Source organism: Talpa europaea, assembly GCF_964194135.1.
Source record: "Talpa europaea genome assembly, chromosome: 4".
Classification (NCBI taxonomy): Eukaryota; Metazoa; Chordata; class Mammalia; order Eulipotyphla; family Talpidae; genus Talpa; species Talpa europaea.
Genome location: NC_140070.1, coordinates 114,845,584 through 114,863,700, shown reverse-complemented (window position 1 = coordinate 114,863,700; position 18,117 = coordinate 114,845,584). Strand labels below are relative to the sequence as shown.

At 44.4% G+C, this 18,117-nt stretch overlaps 1 protein-coding gene across 5 annotated transcripts in view; it reads right to left on the bottom strand.

Moving 5' to 3' along the window:
• Positions 1-18,117, bottom strand: part of DGKG (diacylglycerol kinase gamma) — a gene marked incomplete at both ends in the record, with an annotated part of 149,893 nt that overhangs the window by 47,098 nt on the left and 84,678 nt on the right. For all 5 annotated transcript variants that reach the window (XM_084231210.1, XM_084231212.1, XM_084231213.1 and 2 more), the window contains one exon: positions 6,018-6,108. In XM_084231210.1, coding sequence (XP_084087336.1) covers positions 6,018-6,108 — 91 coding nt within the window. The remainder of the gene's footprint in view (positions 1-6,017; positions 6,109-18,117) is intronic.

The window sequence follows — 18,117 nt, the reverse complement described above, 5'->3', positions numbered from 1 at the left end:
CACTCACACTGTCTTTTAGAGGTGTTAAAAGCAACATAGTCGTTTGGGTTGGTTCCAGTTTGTTGTAATTTAAAAATATGCAGCCCCTCACCTCTGTGCTCATCCTCCCAGGAGCTCACCTGCAGGGAATTTTCTGATTTTAGGTTGAGGAGAACCTACAGGGTCATTTGCTCTACAAATGCATTTTCAATTCAGTGTGCATTGCTAACCTGCTCTCCAAAGTGGTCTGCCACCATTTCAATCAACAGTGTCTGAGAATTCTCACTTCTGCTGAGTGGGGCATGCACAGACCACCAGAGCCAGTTAAAAATTATGAACCAGTTCTATCCACCTCAACGCGGAAAGCTCTCTAGGATATCATGGTGAGTGAAAAAGGCAAATTGCAGGGCATGAAGAGATAGTAGGGGACCTCAGTTTATCAGTGATTTTTTGTTTCTTCGATTAAAAAATACCTGAAGGGAATAAAATATTACAAGCATCCATTCTAAGTACTTGATATGCTATTTTCCAGACTGTTGTATTTTTTGAAAAGTCCTCAATGAAAGGGGGAAACTGATGCACAGAGTCCCAAAATATACTGCCTAACAGTTTTTTGAGCAGCTTCCAAATCTGGACTCACTTTTCCCCATGCAGAGGTTCATATTAGTGAGCTGGCTAGCCTTCCTTTCTCAGCATTGTTTTAAAGACTAGAAAAAATATCAAGGAATTTTGGAAGCTCTTATTTTTAGCTGGTAAAATGAAAAATTTCCACAGCATGTAAAATGAGAGCTCGAGTCAAAGCCTGCTTGGTTTGCTCCACCTAACTCTGATCCTGTTGAAAAACCTGTGCTAGACTATTCTGGGCCTGGGGTGGGAGAGGTGACTCACTGCGTCCCTCCCTCATCCCATCCCCCACCTGTTTATTCAGGTGAATCAGGTTAGAATGAACATCAAGGGCCGCTTGGGAAGAGAAGTCAGGGAATGAGACGCAGCCTTGACCAGGGCTGATGACGGTGATGTGGGTGACAAGCTGGCTTCTTAATTTCATAATTAGTGTCAACCACAATTTACTGAGCACCATGCTTGAAAACAGCCCTCGCTTTCTCAGCTCTTCCTGCATTTCCATAGAGGAAACGTTCAGTGCGAGTATTCGTAATATTGTTTTTGTGCTCTTTTTTTTTAATCAATGTCAAAATCCCAGGTCTGGTTTTAATGTTACCTGAAACATCAAAATAATGTTCATGAATAAAGGCAGATTTTGGATGTCCCATACCTGGCTGAAAATCTCTGCTCTAGACTAAAATGCCAGTATTACTCCTGGCCACCCATGGGCTGTGGGCCTCAGGGGAGTGTCTTGATCTCTCTCGGTCTCTATCAGTTTCTCTGGGAAGGTGAGAATGACACCTGCACTGGGAGCTACTGTGCAGGTCCTATGAAGCACTTATCACCATTGTCAGTAAAAAAAAAAAAAACAAAAAACAATAAACCTTAAAACTTTGATCCAAATAATAGCTTGCTTGGTTGGTAGGCCAACATCCTTTCCCACCATTTTATAGATGTTCAGAATACTGAGGTTCAGACATACAGTTTGGCAAGATACTTAACCTAATTGCAGAACAGGAATGACTCTGAGATCTTCTGTGTCTAGACTAGGTCTCTTCCCTTCCTTTGTGCCTGCCCTGGCCAAGAGTCAGGTATCTAGAACCACCTGGCTCTTGTCAGAGTGACTGGGGCTTCATATTAGGTCTAGAGTGATCCAGCACATGCAGCTTCAAGGACCCCTGGGATACAGTTTCCTTAGAACTAGTTAAGTGGGCATTATATTAACCAGTTCTCAACTGGGTTGTAAGCTTTATTTTAGAGAAGGCTCCAAGGCTTCGTGTCTTCTACCATTCACTGCATACCAAGTGAGAGACTTTTAAAAGAGACGTCCCCTGCATAATCTCATTTTAGCTTTAATTTTTATCATTTAAATTGTTATCAGAGTGACACACACAAACATATGCATACATGCATGAAGAAAGAAGATAGACTTCACTCTCTATTCCCCTGAACCTCTTATCTATGTGCCTTTCTCAAGTTGCTGGACCGCTCAGCCTCAGTTTCCTTACCCACAATGTGAGGAATTTGTGGACACAGTCTCCCAGAAAGGGTTCAGATAGGCTTTCCCCAAGATGTCCAGAGTTGTTCTTTTCCAATATACATTACCACAGTATGTGGAACTAAGGTCAATTGAGATCCTCTGGGCTCCTGGAGAAAGTGCTACGATTATTTAAATAATGCAGTTTACTAGATTTAGGGATCTCTTCAGAAGTAAGTTTTTTATTCCAGAAACCCATCTTAAGGCAGGGCATACATCCAGAAGCAGGTTTTGTCAGATTGTTATGGAGGAGGAGGGGGAGGGGCACTGAAGATATGGATTACATGTCCCAGCCTGCCATGAACTGGACTTCCTGAATGGGGAGCAGCTGGAGAGGATGGAGGTGGATGTATAAGTGAAGTGGAAGAAGGAGGGAGGAAGAGATAGATGGGGGGAGGCACATGGGTGAGCGACATGTAGAGATACTTAGAAGCGATACCTGGAAGTGACAGGTGGGTGAGAGACACGTGGGGAGACTTTTCTTGGACCTTAGCAGAAAGAACGGCAGCTTTTATCTCAACTTCATGTTGGATTACATGAATTTTGAGTCTCTCCTTTTGTCCTGGGTCTCTGGGACCTGCCCAACTGCTTTCTTGGGTTCATTGCCAAAGGTACCTCAGATTTGTGGCAAGCTTTTGGACCTCAGCCTCAGCAGGTTGCGCCTATTTGGCTGAGCATTTGATCATGAGGGGATGGGTAATTTTTGGAGCTTTTCTGGAAAAATTTGAAAATTTCCCAATATTATTCCCAATCCTGCACACCAATCCTATTAAGAATCATTTACACTAAGAGTATGCTTTCCTTGCCTTTGTGTATGTGATGGCCAGATCTCTTTTAGAGTGTGTACCCCTGAAAAATTGAGGTGACTGGGGACTCCTCAGTCACAAGCTAACAAGATGAAAGCATCTCCCCCTTCTCATGTAAACACTTTTTTCTTGATATTCTATGTCCCTTACTATAGGACATAAGCCACTGATTTGCCTTCATTTACTTTAGAATTTAAAACCATGCAAATTCTCCATATGTATCTTATTAAATTTGTTTTTTTCCTCCTACTAATCTGTGTGATGTTGATTTGTTTGTCTGTCTAGCCTCAGTAGAACTCTGGAGGGGGGCGGTCTCCCTGTACCCAAATAGCATTAATAATTACTCTGCATATTCTTTGATCAAAATAAAATGAGTCGCTCCGTGGGAAAACCTTTCGTAAACTTTAAGGCAGTTTCCGTCTCTGTCTCCTTCTGTCCAGCCTGAACCCATTCCTTCCATCATGAGCAGCAGGACTGTCTTCTGTTCCTTTGAAATATTTCCCAGCACCTGCCCAGCTGCCAGAACTAAGAGGGACCCAGCCTCGTGTTCAATAAAGGAGAACAAAACTGTGCATCCATGATGAAAGTTTCAGTTTTCTAACACTTGCTACATAAATCTCTATTGGGTTGTAAATCAGAACTCACTCCAAAAGACCTAGAGTCCTCTCTCTTGGAACCAGTGTTAGCAATGAAAACCTGGTCAAATTACTTAATGTAGCTGAGTTTCTTCCTTAAAAAAAAGTGATAATATTTGCCTCACTGGGTTATTTTATCAAATGAGGACAAATTATGACAGCCAAAGTATGTGACTTTTTCTTTGTCCTTTTTTTCTCTCCCCTTCTGTTTTACCCTTCTAAAAATCTGTGCCTCAGCTTACTTTTCCACGAAATGGGGAAACAATACTTAGCTCACAGGGTGGTTATAGGGCTGTGCAAACTGACATGGAATAAAAGCACCTCTGTGGGGCTATTCTAGGGATCACTAACCTCCAGCTGGTGAGCTGCATGTGGACCTCACAGGTCTGGGCTGTTGTGCGCAGTGGCCACAATTAGAAGTTATTTAACATAGCTTGTCTTACTGTTCATCCAAGGTCCCCGATGCTCTCCCATCTACCTGTGATGCTTTGCAGCCTCTTAATACCTGCCACCCACATACATCATCCCCTCTGGCTATCTGTCTGCCTCTGGATCTCAGGGTGCATCATTCATTCTCTCTAGATGGTACCTGCCCCAATCCTGAAGGCTGAAAGCTGCCCTTCACATATCCTCCCCACCCCCCTCTTGAATAAGTACTAAGAAGACTCATTATGAGGAGATAAGAAAAACAGGAAGCGCTTCCAAAGCCCCCAAGGACCCACAGCAAGAACAACCCTATCCCCTTCTGTAGGCCACCAGCCTCCTCTGCAGTGGAGAAAGAGCTGCTGGGTCTTGGGACCCAGAGGGGACAGTCAATGTGGCTGGGCCTGGAGCCCTGAGGGCGGGCAGTCCAGCTAGAGGAGCTGGTCTGCTCTATTCTGGGCATAGTTTCAAGGCCAGCTGCAGGGAGAACAAGCAGTCGCTGTGTGCCTGCAGCTGGTGGTGGTTAGGCCAGGGCTGTCCCTCATTGGGGTATATTTAAAGAGACCCCACTGGATGATCATGCCAGCAGGAAAAATGCACACATATCTCATTAGCTACGCTCAGTGCCTGGCCTAGCCCTCTCCACTGCCACTGCAGCTCCCAGGCTATGCATTTATGAATCAACAGAGGAGGGCAGCCTTTTCTGCCTCTCTTAGCTATCTGTGGTACCTCCTGGGGACAGATGCCCCTGGCTCCTGGGCCTCTTTGCTCTCTGACCAAGCTGGCTCCAAGTTCAGGGGATTAGCCAGAATGGGCTCCTCCTACCCTGGTTGGTAACCCAGCAACCAATGGGAGGGGCAGGCAGATGAGTCAAATAGAAGCATAGAATCTCTGGCTTTGTGTTTTGTTTGTGAAAACTCCCTGAGAGCAAACGCTGCTTTCTGGCTGGGAGTGGTGGGGCTTTCCCACACTGCTCCAGGCCAAATGCTCCTCCTTGCTGGGATGCCCTGGACCCACTACTTGACTGCTAATGGAGGCTTTGGTGAAGGGCGGGGACAGGATGAGCTGAACATTCTGGCTGCCTCTTTCACTGGTTCTCTCAAGTGAAAACAAGACTTACAGGCCTGAATCCCAGGGGAAGGTGGTGTGTTAGTAGCTAGGAACTATGAGAACTATGGGCAAGGAAACTATGGCCTGAAGTGCTGCAGAGCAAGGCAGAGCTGGTACACATAGATGGAAGGGTTTGCAGGTGCCTAGCAACCAGAGATACCGTCTCATACCAGTGACAGGACTTCAGGAGGGAAACAGCAGAAGTGGGATGGGAAGTGGGTAGCTTATCAACAGGACAGGGAAGCTGATGGGCAAACTAAGGCAGGCTGCGACAAGTGCTGAAAGAACTTCTAAATGTGAGTGCTCCAATAGGATCAGCTACATAATTTGAGGAGCCCAGTTCAAAATGAAAATGCAGGGCCATTGATTAAAAAAAAAAAATCAAGAATTTCAAGATGGTAAGAGAAGCTCAGTAAACCAGGGGCCCCTGTGGATCGCACAGTTGCCTATTCATAAAGTCGACCCTGTGTGCTTATGAGTAAGCTACTTGAAGCAGTTGTGAAACCTGGGGCAGGGTGAGTTCGGAGATAGCTGGTGCCCTCTGGCCTCACCCCTAAACCTTTTACTGCTGCTGCCCTGTGGCCATCACTTCCTAGATTTTACCGGACTTGGGACATTATCTCTACTTCAACAGCAGCTCTTCCTGTGCTGGTGGCAACAAAGTCTTTGCTTCTCTGAAAAGGGGGAACAGCAAGGCTGTAGTGGGGAAAGGGCTGAGGCAGGAAGAGACTCTGGGCATCCAGGCCCCAGAGCCCTGAGGGCTGAGTAAGATTGTGGAGGTGTTTGGGAACATGATGGAGGTACAACAAATAGTGATCTTAATATCACCTCTTAAGAACCCAGGCATGTGTTTTGAGGATGTACATGTCAGTCCAGGTAATAGAACCAAGGCCCAGGAAGCCATTACCCCATGAAGGAACTTACCTCCAACTCAATGTGGTCGTGGAGTTTCTTGCAGGTGGCTGCAAAGGTCTCTGAGGTGCCAAATTCAAAGTACCACAGCTTGTTCTTCATCCTGGATCATGAAGCAGAGAGATGTTCAGTATTCTGTATTTGTAGTGGTCACGTAAAGAAGTTCATTACTGGGACTGGGGGCTCCAAATCCACAGCATTCCTCAACCTTATGTTTTCGCTATTTGTCGGATGAACAGGGATGGATTTAAAATATTTTTCAGCAACTGTTCTTGCTAGGAACTTAGAGAAAAAAAACATTCATTTCTTAGACATCATGGTTACTCTAGGTGAATTGCCAGCTGCACTCTGGACTTTGTGGTCAGAGCACATTTGCCTCTGTATCTGGTTCAAGGGAAGAGTTCCAAGAAAATCAACCAGAGGTTAACAAGTGACAACATGGCCTGGTCGCTGTCTTGCTATTACTAATGCAAGGAGATTTCAGGCAGAACCCTCTCTTGGGTATGGCTGGGATACAAAGGCAAAAGTAGACAACATTTGAGACTTGAGGGCTATATAGTCTTGGGACAGGCGAGACAACCTCACAAGAAACCATCCAAGATATGTGCTTTGTCTATGTTCTGATTGGAGGAAGCAGAGTGGAGAGAATTAGACACAGATTTGGGGGTAAGGAAGAAAAAGAAGGAAATAAAGTGATTTATTTGATAGTAACACTCCCCCTTTTCCATGTCTTTCTCAACTGTATTTGATAAGGCCACAACCTTGTCATACTTCTCCAAAGTTAGGGCTCATCATTCTGAGCTTTAACATTTATCAACATATTCCTTAGTGCAAAGTCAGACGGTGTGTCCTCACATTTGGTCCTATTGATCAGATGGTCTCACCAGGAAGTGTTTCTCAAGGTACTCCATTTCTTCCATCCCAACTGTCATCCCATCATTGGGAATTGGCTAAGAGGAAGGACACCTGTCTAATTCATAAGCAGATAGATTTTTGCTAAGGAAGGATTAAACAAAACTGCATTCTTCTTGGCACTTAGGAAAGAGGAGATCACCTTGTATGGTGCTGATCTTCCATCCTCACATTTGTGGACTAAGAAGAAAGGAGCATCCCTCAATGGGCAGAGAACTCTTATTTCTTCCTATCTGTCCTAGGCTATAGCAGATGACTGTTCCATACAACAGACACAACTCTGTTCCCTGCATTTCTCAGAGTCCACCTAGAACTTGAATATGAGACTTCCATTGTGTGAAGATTTCTAAGATCTAATTGATTGGGATGTAGTGTTTTTGATTCTTAGTATGCTTGAAAAGAAGCAACAGGTGATGATGACAAGAAGAATAAGTAAGATCTGGGGAATAAACCCTTACGAAGAAAGCTAGAGAATCCGTTGTACTTTAAGTAGGCCAGGGCTTCTCAGCCAGGGTGCCACAGCACAGCCTGTGATATCAATCTTCTCCACTTTCAGGGGGTTGTGGGGCAGGCTGTCCTGCTACTACTAATGTTGGGGTGTCAGGCAGAGCCCTCTCTTCAGTATGGATAGCACAGCAAGCATTCCCATTTGTCATCCCAGTATTTGTTTTTGTTTTCTGTTTACGATGTCAAAAAATATTGGGAAATGTTCTAGATCACTGGTTCTCTGAATGTTAATGCACATACAAATCACCTGAGGATTGCAGTAAGACATTCAGTGTGGAGGCCCAAGAGTCCTTTCTAACAAGCTGCTGATGCTGGTCCAAGGAGTATGCTTGGAGTGGTAAGGATCTGGAGACTATGTTTGTGAGTTCTTGAAAAATCTTCATATGAATTACCTGAGAAATGTGATTAAAATGCTGCTTCCTGGACTTCAATCTATAGAGATTCTATGTGACAGTTTGTGGGGCAGGGCCCAGGAAAATGCATCTTTACGAGTGCCGAGGTGATCTTTACGTCAGTGGTCAGTTGTCAGGACATTGAGAAACATCTCTCTAGATCCCAGTGAAATGATAGCTATGGAAAAGGACAGACTGGTGAAACCTGGAAGAGACGATTCCTCAGGGAGGATAGAATGAGGGTCAATGCCTTTCAATAGACAATGATGGCAAAAGACTCAGTAAGGGGAAAAACACAGATTGTCATAAATGTCAAGGCTGAGCATACTTCTCCTGCAGTGAAATCATCTCTGTAACCAGGAGACCTGCATTGTGATTCCATTTTCAAATATCAATGCTTGTCTGAATCATGACTTTTGAAAGTTATTGCCAGGAGATTTAGGGTTTTAATAAAAATGTCTGGAAGCTACAGTTATTTTTGCCCCACAGTGGCTCTTTTGATGATCTAATAAGGTTAGGAGGTCATGGCGAGGTCAGTATCACAGAATGACTGCAAGGATCAAAAAGGCCATTGTCCATTGCTGGCTAGATGTCCACTGCTGGTTGTATAACCTTTGTCAAGTTATTTAACCTTTTAAAGCCTCAGTTTCCTCATCGGTAAAATGGAGACAGTTAAGAGATCTGCTTCAAAGGGTAGTTGAAAAGATTAAGTGAGGTGATTCAAAGCACGTCACATAATGCTTGATTATAATAAGTTCACCAAGAACATTAGCTATTTACTTATTAGACATATTTCAATATTTTGGACTGCCATATTTGCATAACATAGGGAGGCACAAATGACAGAGGAAGTGGGGTAGCCAACCTCAAATTTTTCTAGGATAGAAAGATATGTAATCATGTTTGTTAGACCATGTGTCTTCTTGTTAAAAACATGATTCCCATTTGTCTAATAGATTTTTCCAGAGTCACAGACTACACCCTAATCCTTGGTTAACTACCTTGACTGGTCATACATTTGTCCAAGGATGTGATGTTGATTGAGAATATGCTTCTAAGACAGTGTATGTTTGCTGTGAATGAAAGTATTTATCAATTCAAGAAACATTCATTGTGCCAGAATTATAAGAGAGTTGTAGAACAAAATATATCACTCCATGACTAGGCACTGGGTAAAGATAGACAAGGAAACCTAAACCCTAGTGTCCAGAGATAAGCATTGAACACTGAGAGTACATAGGAGGACATTTACTTCTTAGTGGGGCTAGGGGCCATCAGAGAAAACTTCCTAGGGAGGCAATGCTTGGGTCAAGTTCTGAAGGATGTGGAAGGGAAAAGAGAAAGTGAGGAAGAGCATTCCAGACGATGACACAGGGCAACAGAGCATAAATCTGCTGGAGGGGACCTATAAGGGTTGTGGAGATTTGGCTAGGAAGGGTTGGAGAGCGGAGGAGCAAGACTGTCAAGGCTGGGGATGCCATGCTTGAGTATTAGGGCTTTAAAGTCGATAGTATGTCATGGACCATCCTTATGTGGGGATGGTATTGGAGGTAGTAGTGACCCACTCAGATTCGTGCTTAGTAACAGTCTCTTCATCCCACATGTGAAGAGTGGATTAGAAGGAGCGGGTACAGATTGAAGGCCTGGAGAATAGTTTGGGGGTGGTATAGAAATCCAGGGGAGAACTGAAAAGTGCCTGAACAAAGGTAATGACAGTAGAGTTTGGGAGAACAGGATGGATTCACAAGCTAAAAATTAGGGGAATTGACAGGGCTGGTTGATTGTTAGGAGTGAGTGGGAAATAGTCAAAGTGACACCCAGGTTTTTGTCTTAGACAGCACAGTGGATGACAGGTACTATTCACTGAGAGAGGGGGACAGGAAATCAATTCTAGTGGCAGTCCTCTTTGTTATTAAAATGTTGGGGTTTTTTTTTTTTTTTTTGGCCCATCTGGTCGTCCCTCTGCCCATCCATGGATCCATGGAAACATCCAAAAAACCCTACTATGTGTCAGTTGCTGTGTTAGGTCTGGAGAGAAGTGATGAATGAGAGAGGCATGATGGCATGATCATTGATTATTCCCTTACAGGGCTTATATCCTTTTAATAGTTCACTAAGATGCAAACATTTGATCTCTGATGCATAGGAGACTTTTCAAAATATAAGAGCTTTTATTTTTCTTCTTTTAAGTCAAGTACTTTTTATGTTAGAAGTGAATATATTCCATTCCCATGACCCTTTGGTTTTGCATTCTGTGAAACATTTTAAATACTTATCATATCTCTTTTGATTTTCTGATGATGAGGTAGATACTATTGCTAAAAATAAGGAACAAAGACTTGGGGAGGATAAATGACTGACGTGAGTAAAGGACTTGCACTTAGTAAGATAGTGCAGAGGGGGGCCCAAACCCTGACTACCTGATCCTAGAGCCTGTGCTTTGCTACCCTGCACCCTATCTTTTACATATGGTACGTGTGCTCCTGCACACTCACTAGACTGCTGTGCTTCTCCTTCTCCCGGTTAAGTGGATGCTCTTAGGGGTTTGGGTTGTCAGTGGTTGCACACATCCTAGCAAAAGCTGATTGATGAAGAATGGCAGACCCTCCTAGCAACCAGAAGTCAGGGGTATTCTAGAGGAGTTTGAATCAGATGTGTCACAGGAACCCTCTGTCTTGAATCAGCAGTGACTTGGATAATCAGGGAATCCAGAACTGACCCTTAGCAAAGTCAGACATTTTCAGGAATGCCCTGTACCTTTCCTTTCAATTCATCTAGAAATGGGGCAGAAGTAATGCCCCAGAACCATCTCCAATACAGAAGGCAACAGGGTAGGAAGAGTGCCTCTCTTAGGAGACAAACATAAGTTGCTCTTCAGGCATCTCCAATTCAGGTTCAGTGTGGGTCATTTTTCCTCATAATCAGAGAGGGCAGTGGGCCTGATGCAGAGTCCCTAGAATGGAATCAAGGAGTTCTAGGTTCAAAGTTATAACCTGCCCTTCACTTCTTTCTCTGCAAGATGGGAATATGATTCTCTACCTAGCAAAGTTATAGAGCTCATGTGCCTTTGAGCACATTTTTTTTCTAAGCCTCTTCACCCATATGGGCTAATAGTTAACACTCTGTTATAAATAATAAATGAGTTATGTGAAATTAACTAGGACTGGTCTCGTTAAATAGGAGGCCATAATTGCCCATACACGTTTAAAATTTGTTGACTGTTGTTCATGTCTTGTCAATAATCAGAGTACTCTTGCCTTTATCTGGTTAACTCAGAAAAATAGTCATTTGCTTTATTTGAGATAATATAAAAGTAGATTATTTTGAATGCCAAAATGACTGAAAGTGTAAAGGCAAGGACCAAAGGGTAGGGCTAGCAAAAGGAAGAGACTCTTTCGGGGATAAAGGCTGGTCAGGTATTTTTGAGGTCAGTTGTTAATGGAGGGCATTGCGGAGGAGGCTGCCTTCAGGCCAAGTGGCCTAAGAGAAGGTAAGGCAGCTCTTTCTCTGTAAGTGTTGGGGCATCATTGCTAAGGACTTGACTGGTAGGTTTAACCAAGGTAAGGTTCCCTGCAGGTTACAGACGCATTGAGATCAGGAAGGAAACCAGATACCCAGACCCCTATCACTGCATAGTAAGTCATCCGGATTCTTCTGTTCTGTCCACACTGTCAGAGCAGAGCCGTACAGCATGGAGTGCTGAGGTTAGTTTTTGAGCCTGATATAGAAAAAGCCTCTCTGTCTGGGAAGTTTGGGGTTTTGGTTCCACACTCTGCTAATCACTTTATATCCACCGTCTTTTCCAGAAAAATCTTATCTTTTCCAGAAAAATCTATCCACCGTCTTTTCAGAAAAATCTTATGAGGTCTGTACTATTGCTACAAAGGAAGGAATTCACAGATTGAAATGACTTCTCTGTCTCGTTTTCCTTATTTTCCTTTTCCTTCACCAGCACCTTCCCAAAGCTTTTGGTGACACCCTACAATTTGGGGTAGGCGATGCAGCCTCCACTTTCCTTTCCTTGCCACTCTGAGAGGCTGAATGCCACTTGGATGATATCTCCCAGCCACTCCACACTTAGATCACGTTGGGGGACTGCTACACTGCCTGTGGCACCAGAAGGTGTCTGTTTACCATCAGTTATACCAGAGCATCGCCTCTGGAATCTGAGAGGTTAGGGTTCATGCCTGACTCTGCCACTTGCTGGCTGGCCCTCATTTTTTTTTTCTCTACAAAATGGGAATATGATTCTCTACCCAGCAAAGTTGTGAAGCTCATGTGGCAAATGCTAGGCACAAGCAGGTGTTCAGTGCATGTCAAGTGCTCACTAACTTCTCTCCGGTTGCTAGGAGACACAGACACAGTCCCTGGGAGGCTCATTCCCCCCAGCACAGGGGCAGGGGAGGGAGTAGTGTGGGGGTCTCTCCCAGGCAGCCAGTGTTTTTTGAAGAAAATAAAATTAACAATGTTTTAATGACTTCTGGACTGCTTTCCCTGCATTGCTCTTCCTGAGTTTTTCTTGGCTCACCGTTTCTTTCCTCCTCATAATCACCTTTCAGCTGGAGATGACTAATCTTTAACTAGTTGTCCTGAGGCTGGTTTCCAGGTCCACAAATCTAGGTTCACTGTCAAGCTCTAAATGACCGAGCTGGACCTGTTTTTGAGGCAGAGGACTTTATGGGGGCTGTGGGGACTTGGCCTCAAGGACGAGTGGCAAAGAGCAGCAGTGACATCCTGGGTCAGCTCTGCTTCTGGGTTTTCTTAATATCCCTCTGCTTTACATAAAAAGCAAAAACAAAATACCAACAGTACTCTACTTAGTTGAACCTTTTGACAGATGAGGAAAAAATGAGACTAATTAAAAGTGTTGTTTTTTCTATTTGTCAGCAATTTAGGGCTGGAATCAGACCTCACCTGGCAGCCTCAGAGCAGCCTGTTTTCAAGGTTGGCCACAAGTACCACTTGGCTGCTGGGAATTTTTGCCACAAAGCAATGAGCTTATGATGACCCTTTTTTTTTCAGATAATCTTGAAGCTTTAAGGGTGAGGGGCTTTTGAAGTCATCCAAATATGAAAACATTTCTTTGGGTTCAGAAGGCTGTAGGGAGGACACAATGGCTATTTCTAGAAATAGGGGCTCCTGAAGTGAAGGTATTTCTCTTTGTGGTTTGGACTTTGATAACCAGGTTCTCTGAGTGGGTCATGACTCAAATGACCAGTTAGGCTTTCTGTGCTGGCACGAAACTCTGCACGAGGCAGAGTTCTGTGTTATGTTGAGGGGGCAGGATGATGTGGTGGAGGCCCTGGGGGGCCAGCAGACAAGAGACCAGCCTTCCGGTCCCAGTTCTCATACACTAGTGTCACATACACTAGCATGTGACACCAAGAGAGCCAGTTGGCCTCAGTTTCTCCACACTACAATGAAGGGCTTGGAACGACCGACTTCTAGGTTTTCTGCAAGTGCTCTGAACTTGCGATCACACAGTGCGGGACAGAATGGGAAACCCCCGTGTTGCCCTATAGCTGCCTGGGTCTTGCCAGAGCTGCCATTTTAAACAGAGAAGCCAGAAGTATGTGTTCTTATATAAAATGTCCTGATTTGCAGAGTTGACAACTAATTTAGCTTTTTAAAAGAACTCTGTATAGGCTCCAAACTATACATCAGGGGAAAACTATGCCTAGCTAACAAATTATAATTACACTAATTATATTTTTTCACAAGTCTTATCTCAATTATAAAACAAAGCAAATAACTTCACTTAATATTTTCTGTCAACTTACTGGGTTATTGGTGGTGTTATTGCTACTCTACTGAAGATAGTAGACTAATGCCAAGTTATTAAGTAACTAATAATCTAACACAGTCAAGCAGGTATAATTGCAACGCAGGCAGGGCAACTTGAGTTGAATTATAGTTGAATGATCAATGGTACTAATAATATTGAGAATACTTTATCTGTTAGCATTTTACATTATTTGAATCCCCAAATGCCTTTGGAAGTACAAAATTGTGTTAACCAAAGTTTAGATCAATGGTTTAAAAGCAAAAAAAAAAAAAAAAAAAAAAAAAAAAAAGCGGAGGCAGGTAGGCTTGGTTCTGTGGCCAGGATGTCAAGTCCTGGAAGGGGCCTGTGACTGCCACCTCACAGGTGCTGCACAGGCCATCTGTGTCACCACACACTCAGCTGCCCTGGCCCATCAGAGAGCTTGTCACATCTAACCCGCCCTGCATGCTGTCCCCTGTTCTCACTGCCTGTTGGAATGGGCACTCAGAGACTCTCAGGCACGGAGCTATGGATGGAAGAATCTTTTCCAAGAGGGGGCAGTGGCCCCTTTGGTTCAAGGGAAAGTGAATCCCCGGCAATCAGGAAGGAGGCTTTATAAATAGCTTTTTTGTTCTCTGACTGTGACTTTTGTGCCCACTGTTCCTGCCAACAGATTTGTCTTGGCTCCATGTGCTTCAGCTTCAAGGGGCAAGGTATTCCCTGGCTTTTGTCCATACCCAGGACAAGACTGGTGTTCATAGCACTCAGAAAAATCTGAGGTGCTGAATGGGAGGACTGGAGACAAGAGATCAGGAGGAGGTGGTTAGAATCATGGGGAACAACAACAACAAAAAATTTTAAAAAGGAGGAGAGTTCAAGAGGGCTGAAAGGAAAAAAAGGTCAAGAAAGGGGGGAGAAACCTGTATATTTCATAGTATAAATATACTATAGGATATATTTTATAATATAAAGAAATATATTTTATGGTATAAATATGGGATCCTCTTAGCAACTTATGAATACATTATTTAAGTTATTTTCATATGCAAAAAATTACCTATAAAATCACAGATGATTGCTTCCCCTTAAGAGGCCTTTGGGGGCCCAGGGAGTCCTAGCTAGGAGATCACAGTTTCCAAGGAATCTTCCAGAGTTGCTGCCATTTCTTAGTGCAGAATAGTATTTGTGCTCTTGATCACAAGAAAGATCACACAGGCTAACTAGTGGGTTATTTTTTCTTCTTGATGTGGAATGGAATTAAATCAATTACACTGGTCATGTCTTGGTAACCCAGAAACACTGACCTAATGGCAAAGGGTGTGGTTGAATAATAAAAAATGGGGAAACAAATGATTTCTTAGAACAGCTCTTTGGCTGACAGAAATCTTAGTGATTATGCACTCATGGTGAGGAGTGGAGAAGAAGGAATAAAAATAGTGTGTTAGGCAGAATGGATGACTCCAAACCATTTCTGGGTGGTGGTTCTCATCTAAACCCCAGCAGTCTTCTCATGGTCTAGATGAGGAAACAGACCCATCTGCATTGATGCACAGGCTGGAGCGCCACCAACTCCCAACTTCAGTTCTTATCTCTTAATTTCCCATTCCCCAGCTCCCACCACTGTGCCCCAGAGTCACCTAGTACGAGTAGGAAAGGCAACCGCACCACTAGCCCTTGTGGTTGTTATCACTCATGCTGTGGCCTGGGTTTGCTCACATCTACCATTCAGTCCACAGATGAGGCCACACGATCCCTGCTCTGGATTGGCTGGCCATGGCTGCTTGGATCCTGTGGCATTCTTCACCAGAGTCTGGGGGCTGGGGCTTTCTACTGATTTCTGGTCTCTGTTCTTGTCCCACAATGACAAAGGACTGAACATCCCTGCCTCGTTTCCAGAGCAGCTTCTTTGCCCCTTTGGGGCTAAATCTGGTCTTCAAAGAATCTATGCCCTTCTCTTCTACACATGACATTTGGTTTCCATGGACTGTGGACATGCTCTTTTTTGATAGGCTCTCCTGAATTATCTGGCATCTGACAGCATCTCCTCCTAAGAGCAAGAATCCAGGTACACAGCTTGCCAAAATATGGAATCAGATTCTCCCTGAATGTAGCACTCAGGGACACACATGGTGTGTGTGTGTGTGTACACGTGTGTGCGCCTGAAACAGAGAGGCTTCTGGAGTCGGGATCTAATACTATGGAGCACACTCACAGACACTGCCTCTCCCAGGCGGCAGCCCTGCAGCCTGACCTGAGAACTGCCAGTGAAGTGAATGTCACCTCAGGGTCCTGCCACTTTGGGGATGACCTTCAGGAGATACCACTGGTGAAGCAGTCAGGGTTTTTCTCTCCAGAAAACTTGAGTATCCAGGGTATTTTTTTTTCCAGTCAGTGTCTGTCCTTGCCAAGAGAAAAGTGCTCCCTTCCCCTCACTAAAAAATATAAATAAAATGAAATAAATCTCACAGCGTGGCTTCCTCTTTGCCATCTTTTTTACCTTTGAAGATTTATTCGTGGAAAGAAGATCCCCTTCAGGCCGATTTGGCTGAGGCTGGAGGGCACTGAATCAGCTTGCTCTCCTAGTTCCCCAGGAGCTAAGTCAAATGCTGGGACAAAAAGGAATCCCACTGGGAGGGAGAGGGGGTGGCAGATTGGCAAGCAAGTCTCTAGGGTTCAGCAAGGAGTACATAGCCGCTATTAGCTTTTTGGTTCTGAACTCATCTTTAGCAAGAATCCTACATCCCTCAGCCTGTGAAGATGGTATTTGAAGGCAGGTGGGGATAGTTAAGGCACAGGTGGGTGAGGATGAGGATGACTTTTTGGAACACAAGCCTTGAAAAGTCTAGAGAAGTTGGGTGTCTCTGAGCAGGAATCAAGTTCTTGCTGAGAATTCCACTGCCTGGGGCCTGACCAGCCAAAGTTGGAAACTAGGAACTGTGCAGGCAAGCAGAGGCACATCCCAGAAATGGGTGCTTACCCTCACCCTATGGTAATTGCCAGGTGGACCCCAAGAGAGAGACAGCAGAACTTTGCCTGCTCCCTCTCCATCCTCTTCCACTCCAGCTCACACACCCCTTGCCCCAGTTGTTGGGGATAATCTCAGTCTCCACTTCAAGGTTTACTCTGTGCTGGAATTGTATTAACTGCTTTACACACCAAAGGGTCCCCCTCACTAGGTCCTCCCATCTGCTGTCTGTGGGAGGTACTACAGTGGCTATTTTGCAGAAGTGTTTGAGCGTGTTTCTTGCCAAAGGCTGGCTGAGGCAGAGTCAGGGTGTCAGAGGGGATGCAGGCTGAATGAGTCTGTTCTGCCTCCCTCCCACCACCAGCCGGATTTATGCTAGGTCAGGTTACAAAAGTTCCTTGGTTAAGCCAGTTGTTTGTCACTTTGAGCACATTTCCCCATAGAAACAATGTAATGTTGAGGTTGGATTTGCAGGCTAACCTACAAAAGCAGATTAACCCATTATGTATCCAATGTCTACTTTTCGAGACAGCTTGGCGGGGTTGATAGTGGCTCTGGTTAGATGCCAGAAAGGCCTGGATTTAAACCACATCTCAGTCACTTACTTATTCTCTGACCTTGGGCAAGTCATTTGGTCTCTGTTCTTAGATTCTTCATCTTTGAATTGAGATAACAGTGCCTACCTTGCAGGGGTTGTGGGGACTATTAAGAGAATGTATGTAGACGATAGACCTTCAAACAAAGGTGCAACAAAACTCTTGCCAGATATGAAACTGGTTCTGTGGCGTTGTGGAGTCTGAGTTCTTGCTTGGATCACACCTATCTTTCCTGCTGCATTTTGCTTTCCTCTACTTCCTCGGAAAGAAACTAGATTGGGGGTTTTCTACCCTAAAGCCCCTCATAGTCACCTCTGGAGTCTTGGCAGAAGTTCTTACAAGGCTGGAACTGGAGGTGCCATAAGCAAGTGAGAAGTAGCAGAGGTAGGAAAGGCACAACTTTACTTTGCTATTTCTTCCTTTTACAACTGTAAAGCTACACAATGGTCTAGTTACTTCTTAAGTTTCCTGTGCCTTCCCCACCACAAGCCAGTGGGTTACCTCCTTAAAATTAAACGCAGCGTAAGTAATTCCCCGTTTGTTCCTCTATGTTTTAAGTCATGAAAGCATGGGTAAAGCAAGTCAATAATTCATTAGATGGGGCAGGTGCCTGGATAAATAGCCCCTTCCCGTACTTATTCCAGCACCTTCCTGTGCCAGTTTTAAAAATCTTAAATAGGAAAGCATCAGGCAGAGCCTCACTCTGCCGGAGAAGACTGTAGTACACACTGCCAACAAAATCCTTTCTTTTTCGCCCTTTTGAAAATCATATCCATATGCTCTTGGCTTTGTTTCCACTCTGACATTTGTGACTTCTACTTGTTATCCTCTCCTCACACCCATGTTGGGGACTGCGTGGTGCAAACCTGCCTCCCCACCTAGCACAGCATCCTGGTAGTATGTTCTGCCACCAAGTCGCTGCCGTCTCTCTGGTCACCGTGCTCGTCTCTCCCAATGAATACGTCTGTTCGCTTTA